This window comes from Podarcis vaucheri (genome assembly GCF_965113315.1).
Source record: "Podarcis vaucheri genome assembly, chromosome: 9".
Classification (NCBI taxonomy): Eukaryota; Metazoa; Chordata; class Lepidosauria; order Squamata; family Lacertidae; genus Podarcis; species Podarcis vaucheri.
In genome coordinates this window covers 40,285,718-40,297,986 of record NC_138767.1, presented here as the reverse complement: position 1 = coordinate 40,297,986, position 12,269 = coordinate 40,285,718, and the positions used below count along the sequence as shown (strand labels likewise).

Sequence of the window (12,269 nt, the reverse complement as noted above, 5' to 3'; positions counted from 1 at the left end):
TAGCTAGGGATCATGGGAGTTGTAGGCCAAAAACATCTGGAGGGCCGAGGTTGAGGAAGTATGATGTAGAACTATGTCAGGAGCACTGTTACATCAGTACTTCAAAAAGTCACTCACATACAGGCTAGACCTGTTTGTAGAGTTGGGAGAAGAAGATTCTTCCAAAGAGAGCTTCCTCTCCTTTCAAGGAAGGAAGGAAGGAAGGAAGTTATCTAAGTGCCTGCCTGCCACCTCTCCCAGCTGTACGAACCGTACTCTAGCATGAGTAAAGATGAAGCAGCTCTGGCCTAGAAGATTGAAATACGGCCTGTGCCATCTATGCTATGTGGGATGGGATCACACCCTACTTTGATGAATGAACTGCAGGCTCACCCAGTCTGGCCAAGTTTGAAATGAAACTATCCCACTTTCTTTCTCCCTTTTCACTCAACGATTCTGAACTCTCCCGTTCTTTATATCAGTACTTCATTCTCTCTAACTAGCTGGAGTTAATGCTTACCAGGAATTACTTCCCTTGTTTCATTTGTTTTGTCTTGTACTAACCATATTTTGCATGCAATGTATTCCCCATGACTGATTCCATATAAAAACAACTTTTTCCAAACTTTTTTTTGCCTGTGTCCAAGAGTTACTCTAGTTTTTGGTCCCTATTATTACTCTGTAGATAGGTGGTGCTGTGATCTAAACCACTGAGCCTATTGGGATTGCTGATCAGAAGGTCGGCGGTTCTAATCACCGCGATGGGGTGAGCTCCCGTTGCTCAGTTCCAGCTCTTACCAACCTAGCATTTTGAAAATATGCCAAAAAGTGCAAGTAGATAAATAGGTACCTCTCCAGCAGGAAGGTAAACGGCATTTCCATTCGCTGCTCTGGTTTCAGTGTTCCATTGTGCCAGAAGTGGCTTAGTCATGCTGGCCACATGACCCGGAAAAAACTGTCTGTGGAGCGGAGAAACGTCGGGTCCCTCGGCCTGTAAAGCGAGATGAGCGCCACAACCCCAGAGTCGTATGTGACTGGACTTAACTGTCAGAGGTCCTTTACCTTTTTAGGTGAACTAAATACAGTTTCATAAAATTAGGTATCAAAATAACATATTAAGATGTATAGAAAATTGGTATGAATAAACCTATGTTTGTTACAGGATTCCTGTTCTGGATATTGAATAAATTGGCCTGCAAAGAAAAATGTTTCACATTCCTTTTATCATGCATCAAAGTTCCTTTTCCCATGGATAATATTATGAACTGCCCTTCAGTAGCAACTGATATTAGTAATAATTTGATGCCACTTGCTTATACACGACTTAATCCATATCCTATAGAAATTAAAGACTATACTGTGCTGCTTTAAGCTAAGATGTGGTTTGGCTTGTTATAAAGTATGTGTCTCGACCCAGTTTTCTGTGAGCAGGTTCAGTATTGATTTGAGAAGGTTTGAATTCAGGAAAAATTGCAAAGTACCTGCTCAGGTCTTAAGGCATACTCTGAACTCCCAGCCTTCATCTCTTGATATCAATGCCAACCAGGCTGCAGAACAAAAACTAGAAAAAAACTTCTGCTTCAGAAATAAGAGTATTTATTATTTATTTGAATTCATATCCCACCCTTCCTGCCAAAGGAGCTCAGAAAACAGATCCACAACTTAAAACAAAAACAAAACAAATTACAAGGCAGTTAAAGCATTCTAAAAATGGTTACAGTCATACCTTGAGTTAAAGTCGCTTCAGGTTGAACGTTTTCAGGTTACACTCCACAGCAACCCAGAAGTAACGGAACACGTTACTTCCGGGTTTCGCCGCTGGCGCATGCGCAGACTCTCAAAATGATGTCACGCACATGCACAGAAGCAGCAAATCGCGACCCGCGCAGATGCGGGTTGCGTTCTGCTCAGGATGCAAACGGGGCTCCAGAACAGATCCCGTTCGCATCCAGAGGTACCACTGTACAGCTAAAAACAATGCCCCACCCAGTGATATTTGGGTTGTGAGGACCAGTATATTTTAGCCACCCAATGCCTGGGTAAACAGAAACTGTTTCAAATACATCCTCAAAGTTAATTATGATGGCGACAGAAGCACCTCACTAGAGACGGTATTCTGCAAATGGGAAACCACCAGAGGCCTTGCCATGAGTCAGTGTCAACTGGGCAGTGCCTCCAACAAGGCCTGATCTGCTGCTCATTGGGTCCAAGATGATTGATACTGAGGGAGGTACTCTTTGGGCCCCAAGTCATTCAGGGTTTTATTCTAACACCTTGAATTGGGCCCAATAGCTCACTGGTAGCCAGTTCAGTGCTTTATAAGTCAACAGGCTCCTAGAATGGGCGATGTACAGTGTCACATCAAGCATAACATAGTCCCATTGGTCAGTGAGTATATGGTTAAAGTGTGGCATAAAAGGAATGTTTTTTAATCCTCATCTAAATCCAAAAAGGCTTCTTTGAGACTAAAGGTCAATAAGAGAAGGACCTAAGGATCTGTTGCTGATACCTGCTTGAAACAATCCTTTTATCTCCAGTGGCCTGTTGCCATTCTTTTGAATAGCAGAATCAAGCACAGCAATTTTGAATCATATTAGATAACTTTTTTTTATTCCTGGGAACTCCAAAGCAAGGTCAGTTGAACCTGATGAATTCTACTGTTGAACCAAATAGGAAGGTGCTGATTTCTTTTGAGGTGGAGAAAGAAGCCCCATATATATATAATGGTAAAGGGACCCCTGACCATTAGGTCCAGTCATGGCCGACTCTGGGGTTGCGGCACGCATCTCACTTTATTGGCCGAGGGAGGCGGCGTGCAGCTTCCGGGTCATGTGGCCAGCATGACTAAGCTGCTTCTGGCGAACCAGAGCAGCGCACGGAAACGCCGTTTACCTTCCCGCCAGAGTGGTACCTATTTATCTACTTGCACTTGGACGTGCTTTTGAACTGCTAGGTTGGCAGGAGCAGGGACCGAGCAACAGGAGCTCACCCCGCTGCGGGGATTCGAACCACCGACCTTCTGATCAGCAAGTCCTAGGCTTTGTGGTTTGACCCACAGTGCCACCCGCGTCCCTTCATATATATATAATATTTTTTCTAAATTTTAAAATTGGCAAATGATTGCTGGAGTGTTCCTTGGAGGCAAGGGGAATACTACAGCGACATCTTTGTGTGACTAACAATAGAAACCCAGTGGATCTTTACTACTAGCATGGTTTATTCTTTCTTTCCTCTGCTGTAACCCCTTCTTTTTTTCCTTCAGCACTCATGAATAGTGCACATCAAATATGCCCCGTGGAAGAGGTATGTCTGCGCTGTCCTTTCCCAGCTGCTGCTTTGCTGATTTTTGCTGATCCATCTGCAGTGGCGTAATTAGGGTAGCTTGCTTCTGCACGAGAAGACCAAAATTCCTCTCTTAAATTCCACTGCTGCAGAAGCATCCTCCTGGTTAATTCTTTGTTGTATTATTTATATAAGACCTATGTAAAAGGATGCATTCAAGTACGGCTAAAATATAATAAAATAAAATTATTAACCCCAAATTCTGTGATTTCCAAGGGGGATCTTCATACAGATACCCTCCATTTAAAGCGTTCCCTCAATAATTTAAATGATGGAAAGCAGTTCTGGGCACACATACGTTTGCAGTTAAAGATTTTCTCTCTCTCTCTTGGAAATTAATCTGGCTTCCTGACAAGCTCAAGAGATCTGTATGAGCACTGGACTGGAGCATTGCATCTGTATTTTTTCATAACCTTGTTGTTCAAGCGTGCAGCCTTGTCTTTTAATACCGCGTTACAAAACCAGTTTCGGATTTAACATTTTTATGTTGTCCTCCAAACCGTGAGATGTGCTTTGTGAAAATTCTTTTAATTTCAGTCGAGATGCCATTCAAGGACTAGCCTTAACAAACATATTTTATGTTGAATTTAACAATCCCTGTGAATGATTTTACTGATAAACAAATTTCACTACAATCAGTTTCTCTCGAGTAATTTGGCAAGAATTTGGATATTGAAATATAAATGTTATGCCTGTACTAGACCAAATTAACTGTTGATGTCTTTTCAAACTAGCTTCTCGGACATCTGGCCACAGTGAACAACAAAGAGAGAGAAGGTAGGATGTGATAATTGATATTTCATTCAGTTCTCCTGGTAATAAAATGTGTTTGAGAATGTATGTCTAATCCTGCTTTTGTTGTCAACTGGTCTCTCTTTCTCTCTAATCTGTGCTCATGTTTCTTTATCTCTCTCTCACAAACACATTTGCCTTGTAAAATTTATTTTAAAACCTGTTACTCTTCCAGTAGAGTATGCACTGGACTGAATGAACTGAAAGTATGCCTCAGTGTGTAAAAAGTTGGCCCTGTTTCCTATGCTGAGTTCCTTTGGAACTCCCCACTGCTCAGATTGTGTTGGCTGCTTCCTGATGCATGCTTCTACAACCTTTTGTTCCAGATTAATGACATGGAATTAACCAGGAAGAACCTCACCTGTTCCTAAACCTGCCACTTGGCAAACATGATTTTTAAAGGTTGTGGAAAATCATCTTTTTATCCATCTTTCTCATCTGCAAGTACAAAAGTGTGCTAAGGGACAAATAATCTACATTTACATGTTTTGGTTTTGTATTCCCTTGACTTCTCACATTTTCCTCTTTTCCTTTCCTTTCCTTTCCTCTTCACTTACTACTTTTCTCCTGTTTACATACCCGAATGTCACAATATAAAAACTTTTCGTTGTAAAACTTGAGCTGTTCGATTGTTGCCTTAGCCTTTATAGCAAGTGCAGGTGGTTTTGTTTTGTTTTTTCCATATGAGTTCATAGGAGGACTATCAGTCAACCAATATTTTTAAAAAACAATAATTTTGTAATATTCATAATAAATCATTTTTCTAGTGATAATATTTTAAGCTGCAGTGCAAAGTAATTCCTGCACTCTTTAACCTGTTAATACCATTATGTGATGCTGTCTGTTTCATCCTGTAGACTCCGTTACACTTCTTAAGTATGAAATACATAATTTGAAATGCAAATACTTAATATTAGCATGGGTGGTTTATTAGGAGATAAATACTCTGTATATTGCAGGGGTTCGTGAGCATGCAATGAATTCCAGTGTGTGAAAAGAAGCACTGAAATCGTCCTCTGTAGGCTCTCCTTTGGTAGTGTCTAGATGTATCATTGCCGTAGCCACAAAATAGTTCTCCAAGTACCATAGCAACAGATGCTCTTAACCCCAGATAATTTGCTTTTAGAAGTCTTATGGTCTTTCATGGGTGGACACATCAAAATGTATGGTAATCAAAATGACAGAGGGCAAAGATTCGAGAACTCTGTTGATATCTGTGGAGTTCTTGGTTATTTGCAGAAAGTAGGAAACTGTTTCCTGCCAACCTAGCAGTTTGAAAGCACATCAAAGTGCAAGTAGATAAATAGGTACCGCTCCGGCAGGAAGGTAAACAGTGTTTCCATGCGCTGCTCTGGTTCGCCAGAAGCGGCTTAGTCATGCTGGCCACATGACCCGGAAGCTGTACGCCGGCTCCCTCGGCCAGTAAAGTGAGATGAGTGCCGCAACCCCAGAGTCGTCCATGACTGGACCTAACGGTCAGGGGTCCCTTTACCTTTACCTTAGGAAACTGTTGTTTGATAGACTGGGTGCCCAGAGGAGTCCTGTGCTTGGTCTGAAGATCTACGTAAAATACATCTCCAAATTACATCAATAGCCATTGGTTTAATCTTTCTTTTTTACCTTTTTCAGGCGCCCTGAAATCACAATAGTTGCAGCTGAGCCGCTTGGGCCATCCTCCTGGTTTCCTGGTGGAAATCATGTCCCTCAACAAGGGCTAGGTTTTCAGTCGTCTCACACCCAGGCCCCTTGGAGAGCAAATGATCTTGTTTCAGCCGAGGTGAGGAAGTTGAGGGTTTCCCTCTAGGCTGATTTTAATGTGGTGACTACGATATGGTGATATGACTTCAATATCAGAATTAATAATTATCCTCAGCGCTTGGGGCATGGGACAGATTTGTATGCATGCAGAAATGCTCCATTTGCGAAACAAAACCACGCCATGTGGAATTTGCATGTGTTTCTTTTGCAGCCCCCTTCCTATGAGCAGGTAATCAAAGAGATCAATCGAGTGCAAGTCAACACTCCTAGCAACAATAATGCTTCCAGTGCTGTTAATGCTAGATGCACCACTACATCTTCAACACAGACTGACTTTCCAGAAGAGATAATCAGCAACTTGCCAGGAACAAATGTGAAAAGTAATCTGCATGGTCACTGTGAATGCGAAAGCACTCCAGGTATATAACTCTGAATTGCATTTAAAAGCAGCTGCGTGGGTTCAGCTGTATGAGGCAAATCCTATTATGAAGTGTTCCCTAAAGAGTTGTTGGAGATCCAGTTCAGACCAATGCAGTATCTCTCTATGCGTGTGTTGCATTGCTGTGGTTGAGTTCACAACTGGAGCCCATTCACACAAATGACTTGCATGTGAACATGCACCGACAAGAGCCAAACCACTGCTCACAAAAATGAATTAATGGCATCACAGGGGGGAAAGTGACATAAATAAATGTGATTAGTTAAGATGTAGCAGAATTAGGGATGCCACACAACAAAAGAAAGCTTAGCTGGTTAATATGAATTTATTAGTTGCTAGATTAAATTTGCATATAGGTGGAAAACTATTGTTCTGAAGGAAGAAACCTATTTCTTTGTTTTTATGTCTGTGTTGTGTTAGGCATTTTCTTGAAAAGAATAGCCTTCCCTTCCATGTGAGAAAATGAATAATGCCTCTTTTTAGATGGTGTTTGCAATCTGCAAGTGGCTTTTTAAAAAATAAGATCTTGTATCTTTTCCCCCTCTAAAATTCGTTCAATGAATTGGAGGTACCGTTTGTTTTGCAGCTGTACCAATTCCTCGAAAGCCACCTAGACCTTCATCATCTCTGCTGATCAGCAATCCTTCCAAAAATGAGGAACTTCTAGTTGTGTTGGAAGAGGAGCAGGCATGTCAGGAGAAGCCTAATGCTGTAATATGTCCTGTTCCAAAACCAAGATCAAAAGGCAATCTGAAACCTGTTGTTAGAGATACTCAAAGCAACGCACAAGACAATCAGGAAGAAGCAAGCCAGTCAAGGACTGAAAAGGACACACCGGCAATTCAGCTGCTGTCCTTACTAGATGACAGCCTTTGGGACACTCATATGGACAGTATGGATAAAGATAAGAGCCAAAGTAGCATACTATCTCGGATTAAAGCTTTTGAATCGCAAGCAAACACCGAAACAAAGAAGCCAGAAATATCTCCACGCTCCTTAGGCCCCAAACCCATAATAAGTGCAAAAAAACCTGTGGTGGCCCCAAAGCCAGTGGCCAACAGAGCTTCAGGTGAGTGGGATTCGTGGACAGAAAGCAAACTAAAGGTCATTCCCCAGGAAAGGCAACCACAACCTCAGGAAGCTGGGAGCAACATAACCAAGCCTGAATTGCCAAAGAAACCCAAATCAGGCATTGTAAAAAGCAGTAGCAATGGACTGCTTAGTTCAACAAGCCAGTCAGCTTCAGAAAATAGTAATGGACAGAGAAAATCTCCCATTCCTGCTCCTCGGCCACTTGTTCCCAAGAAGTCGGTTTCTTTTGAAAGTCCTGCTCTTCCTATGCTTCCACTAAAGCCAATAAGTGCTACTCCTAGGCTCACTGTAGCTGCCCAGTCTAATGCCTTTCGATCCCTGGCGGAGCCCCCTGCAAGCAGCCTCTCAGCACCTCCAGGGCAGGGCAAGCCACCTGCGGAAGGAGATCTGATTAGCTTTGATGATGATGTTTTACCCCCTAACTCAGCCGGGACTCCTCAGGAACTTACGCCGTCAGAATCCGGTAAGATTTAAGAAGAGGGAAGGATTTCCTATAAGAATGATTACAGTTTTGAATATGCATGCCTGTTTTTATCACAACATTGGTATGTTTGGGAAACCTATCAAATCAAGATCAAAATTCATTCATTTGAGCTGTATACAGGTGAGTGTGTCTGCCTAGAATCAGGAATTAAAGTTTGATTCCATAAGCTTGCAGGCTTTCAGGGTAGTGGAACTGAAACATTACCAGTAAAATAATATTCTAATGTATTTCAACTTCATCTCAGGCAATGTAGATATAGACTTGTACCTTTAGTATATGTTTAAAATAATTTTGCTTTACAATTCCCTAAATCATTCTTGTTTTAATTTTTGAGTACAAAAAAGAGTATTTCTGTTCTTTTTCTCTATTTTTATTCCTGTCTTCTTAAATTTTATATGATGTTATTCAATATAATCTTGTATTTATTTGGCTTCTGGCAGCAGTGCTCTTGGTTATAGGAATAGATTTGAAAAAACAGGGCTACTGGAACATTGGCATAACAACTGATCCATGATTGATGGTTTCAATAATTACATTTATGTAGTAATGTACGTTTATGTAGTGGTTATATATAAATTGTACTGAAGGAAAGCTTGAGACCCGAAAGCAAGTGAGAATTTTGCCTTGGGACTGGGAGCTGGTGTTCAAAGAAGTTTAGAGTGTGAGTTGCTAAGTACACTGAATAAATAGCATATATGTGTATTGGGAGTGCCCAATTAAAATTACCCTTGCTTGTAAGAATGATTGTGACATTTTGAGTAGAGTTTACACACACACACACACACACACACATTTGTAGTTAGAAACTTTAACGAGACATTAGTTTATCTAGCATTTAGCCTCTATAGATTTATAGCACAAGATTTGCAGGCATTCTTTGCATGAGGATACATTTGTGTTAAGTATAAAAGTGCCATTACATGTTGATCTTTTGAGAGATCACTTTCATCACATGGCAACAGTAGTGATCCCTCCATTCAGAGGAACACAGTTGATATGTTTCATAATTTTTATATTCGGTGTGTTTTGTGAATTTTTATGTGTGAAATTACTGCTTTCTGGCTCATACAAAAATCTAAATGCTGCTGAAAGGTTCCATGAAAGGAGAAATATAAGAGATAGGGGGAGAAGACCCCTACTTTTCCCCCAGTGGGTATCCAAATGTGCCTAGTGAGATATGCAGTACAGGAGAGTTCTGCAGTTAATAACAAAACTCCAAACCCTATGGTGGCAAAAGCAAAAAAAACAAAACAAAAAAACCAAACCCAAAACACAGCCCAATGAAGACTGAGCATGCTCAGAAGCCATTGAATGTTGAGTGTCAGCTGCAAAATAAAAACGGAAAAACTGCCAGGGCTCAGAATGGGAAGTGCTGCTTCTTCCTATTACAGTGGTGCCTCACAAGACGAAATTAATCCGTTCCGTGAGCCTCTTCGTCTAGTGTTTTTTTTGTCTTGCGAAGCAACCCTATTAGCGGATTAGCGCTATTAGCAGTTTAGCGGCTATTAAAGGCTTAGCGGCTATTAAAGGCTTAGCGGATAAGCGGCTAAAAGGCTATTAGCGGCTTAGCGGCTTAGAAAAAGGGGGGAAAGCGGAAAAAATCGGAACACTCGCAAGACGTTTTCGTCTTGCAAAGCAAGCCCATAGGGAAAATCGTCTTGCGAAGCAGCTCAAAAACGGAAAACCCTTTCGTCTAGCGGGTTTTCCGTCTTGCGAGGCATTCATCTTGCGGGGCACCACTGTACAGCGGTGGTGGAGAACCACCAATCCACAGCCCAGAGTCCTAATTTGGCCCACTAGTCTGTTTTCCCAAACCACGCTCACCTATATCACACTTGACATCAGGTATGGGACGGGTAAGGATGTGGCTGTGAAAGAGCAATCAGGAGTTTAAAGTTAGTCACTTAGAGACCTTTTTTGTAGTAAATGACTAATAAATCAAGTAGACAATAGTAGTAGTAGTAGTAGTATGTACCTTCCAAATAATAATAAAAATATGCACTTCCAATTGTTTCTTGGGAAGTGGCACTCTTTCTTATTTGAAGAAACATACAGGACAAGATCCAGTGTCACGCCAGCAAACAAGAACTTTCCCCACCTCCCAACCTGCTTTGGAGGGTCCCCTAATGCTCTGCAGCAGATTTTAGGGGTGCACAGGAGGGAGGGGACATTCTATTTACACATCGGATGCTGCAATAGGATCTTGCTCATAGTTTTCCAAATACTTTATAGGGGTCATATGGTTCCCCTCCCCCAATAATATTGTGTAGATTTCATGCATGCAGAGAATGTGTTTTCAAAACTGAAGGGGGGAGGCGATTTTAGCTTCTTGCCTCATTTACTACTAAATGCTTTCAGTTGTGTGGGTTGTAAATCTGCGCTGGTAATAGGGTATAGTTGTCACAAATGAGTCTGTATTAATGATGTTTAAGGATTGTGTGTTCTTATTATGTCCTGTGCAGTGAATTTTGATGTACTGTACTGCAACTTCCTTTCCTTATTGCCTTAATGAGGCCTTGGCAGATTACAGCAAGAAATGAACTGTTGATGGTTTTTTTGTATATACTTGAAACCGGTACCTTGAGTCTAATGGTGTTTTTTTGTTTTTTTATTGCTGTACTTCTAAATCAGATTAAATATGGAAATGGAACATGCATCGCAGAGCAGTGTACTGAAGGAGAAAAGCCATATGCACCTTCTCTCATCATAGTCAGCATATATTTTGCAGAGAGGTGGTGACTAGAAGTCTTGGGCACCATGGTTGTGAAAAAAATAAATTGTGATATACTAATTATTATAATACTGTGGGGTTAGTGTTTGTGCTTGTTGCTATGCATAGGGCAGGGAGCTCAGTATGTCTTGCTCAGCGGTGGCAAACATGTGGTCTTCCAGATATTGCTGGACTCAAACTGCCAATAGCCCCAGCCAGCACCGAGATCATGAGAACTGTAATTCAACAACATCTAGAAGGCTACAGGTTTCTCCATTTCTGATCTAGATAATGGTTCCAAAATAGGAATAGAGCACACTGAAAGATGGTAGGATATTCTGCATCTGTAGTCTGTAGGAAAGATAGGAAGCATCTTAATATCTTATAGAAATGTGGCAAAAAGCATTTGGGGGCGGGGAATACTTCTTAGGAAAATTGCATACTGCCCGTTCTTAGTCTTACACTGTGCTCTCAAAGCTTCGTACAGTAATAACCCTTTGTTAGTAAAGGTAGTCAGATCCAACCTGTGTGAGGTTCACACTCCTAAATAGAATCGGATTATCGCTAGAGAAAAGTCTTTAGCAAGTGCATTAAGCATTTTGCTTTCTCATTTTTATGGATTGTGCTCAAGATAGCACTGAGTATTTATAGGTTGCCAGCCCCTTTGTTTGCAGCTGCATTCGTCTCTCTAATAACACACTTAGATGGCAAGTGCCAACAGGAATGAAGTTTAAAATGGATCCACTGAGAAATAAGGAGATATCTTTCCCCACCCCCAAATATCTTTATTGAAACTTAACATATATACATAATAACCAAAATTCCCAATGATTCTCTCACATAAAATATAATATCTAAATTACAACAGCTGCATAATTATACACTTAATTATAAAACCCACCACCCACGAGAAATAAGGAGATATCAGCATGTTCAGAGAAATCCCAAGGTTTGCAGAAGTAAACAAAACTCTTTAAAAAACACACACCCCCAAAACCTTGATAAAGCTGCTAGTAAATATAGCACAATGATCCTTAGCCATGGATTGTTAGGTGTCAATTGGAGAAGGAGAACAGAAAGGCAGGGCAGTGGGAATTCCTCTTAGGACAGAAGCCCTGAGCATATCATTCATAATTAATTCAGTGTACATGCTTCCCTTCCTCCCAAAGGCACTCAGAGCGATAGATATCTTAGGAGGAGCCATAGCTCAGTGGTAGAGCACCTGCCTTGGATACGGGGAGGCCCCAGGTTCCATCCTTGGCATCTTCAGGTCAAGCTGGGAGAGAATCCTGCCTCAAATCTTGCAAAGCTGCCGCTGGTCACTTTAGACAGTACTGAGCAAGATGAACTCGTGGCCTGACTCAGGCCCATGCAGAGCTTGTCTGAGGCCCAGCTAGGGGTGGCAGGGTTGTAGGCTTGTTAGAATAAAGTTATAAACTCAACACAAAAATGCAGCCGGTCCCTGGCAAGTGTCCCCAGCCAACTTAGCCCTCCGAGGCCTGGGGCAAGTATACCTAGCTGTCTGCCTGGGCCTGGTCTGGACACACTATAAGACCGCCTCCTATGTTCAACGTTTTGTTTTACAGTGGACGCTCGGGTTGCGAATGTGATCCATGCGGGATTCACGTTCACAACCCACAGCGACGCATCTGCGCACACGCGGGTTGCAATTT

General features: G+C 41.6%; 1 protein-coding gene across 5 annotated transcripts in view; it reads left to right on the top strand.

Annotated features, from left to right (window-relative positions):
- SH3D19 (SH3 domain containing 19) overlaps window positions 1-12,269 on the top strand; it is a 71,011-nt gene that overhangs the window by 34,004 nt on the left and 24,738 nt on the right. For 3 of the 5 annotated variants that reach the window (XM_082237583.1, XM_082237584.1, XM_082237582.1), the window contains exons 4-7: window positions 4,056-4,098; window positions 5,743-5,890; window positions 6,083-6,290; window positions 6,897-7,865. In XM_082237583.1, the coding sequence (XP_082093709.1) occupies window positions 4,056-4,098; window positions 5,743-5,890; window positions 6,083-6,290; window positions 6,897-7,865 (1,368 nt within the window). Of the gene's footprint in view, window positions 1-3,241; window positions 3,283-4,055; window positions 4,099-5,742; window positions 5,891-6,082; window positions 6,291-6,896; window positions 7,866-12,269 lie in introns of all 5 variants that reach the window. The other 2 variants (XM_082237586.1, XM_082237585.1) reach the window with 1 other exon arrangement.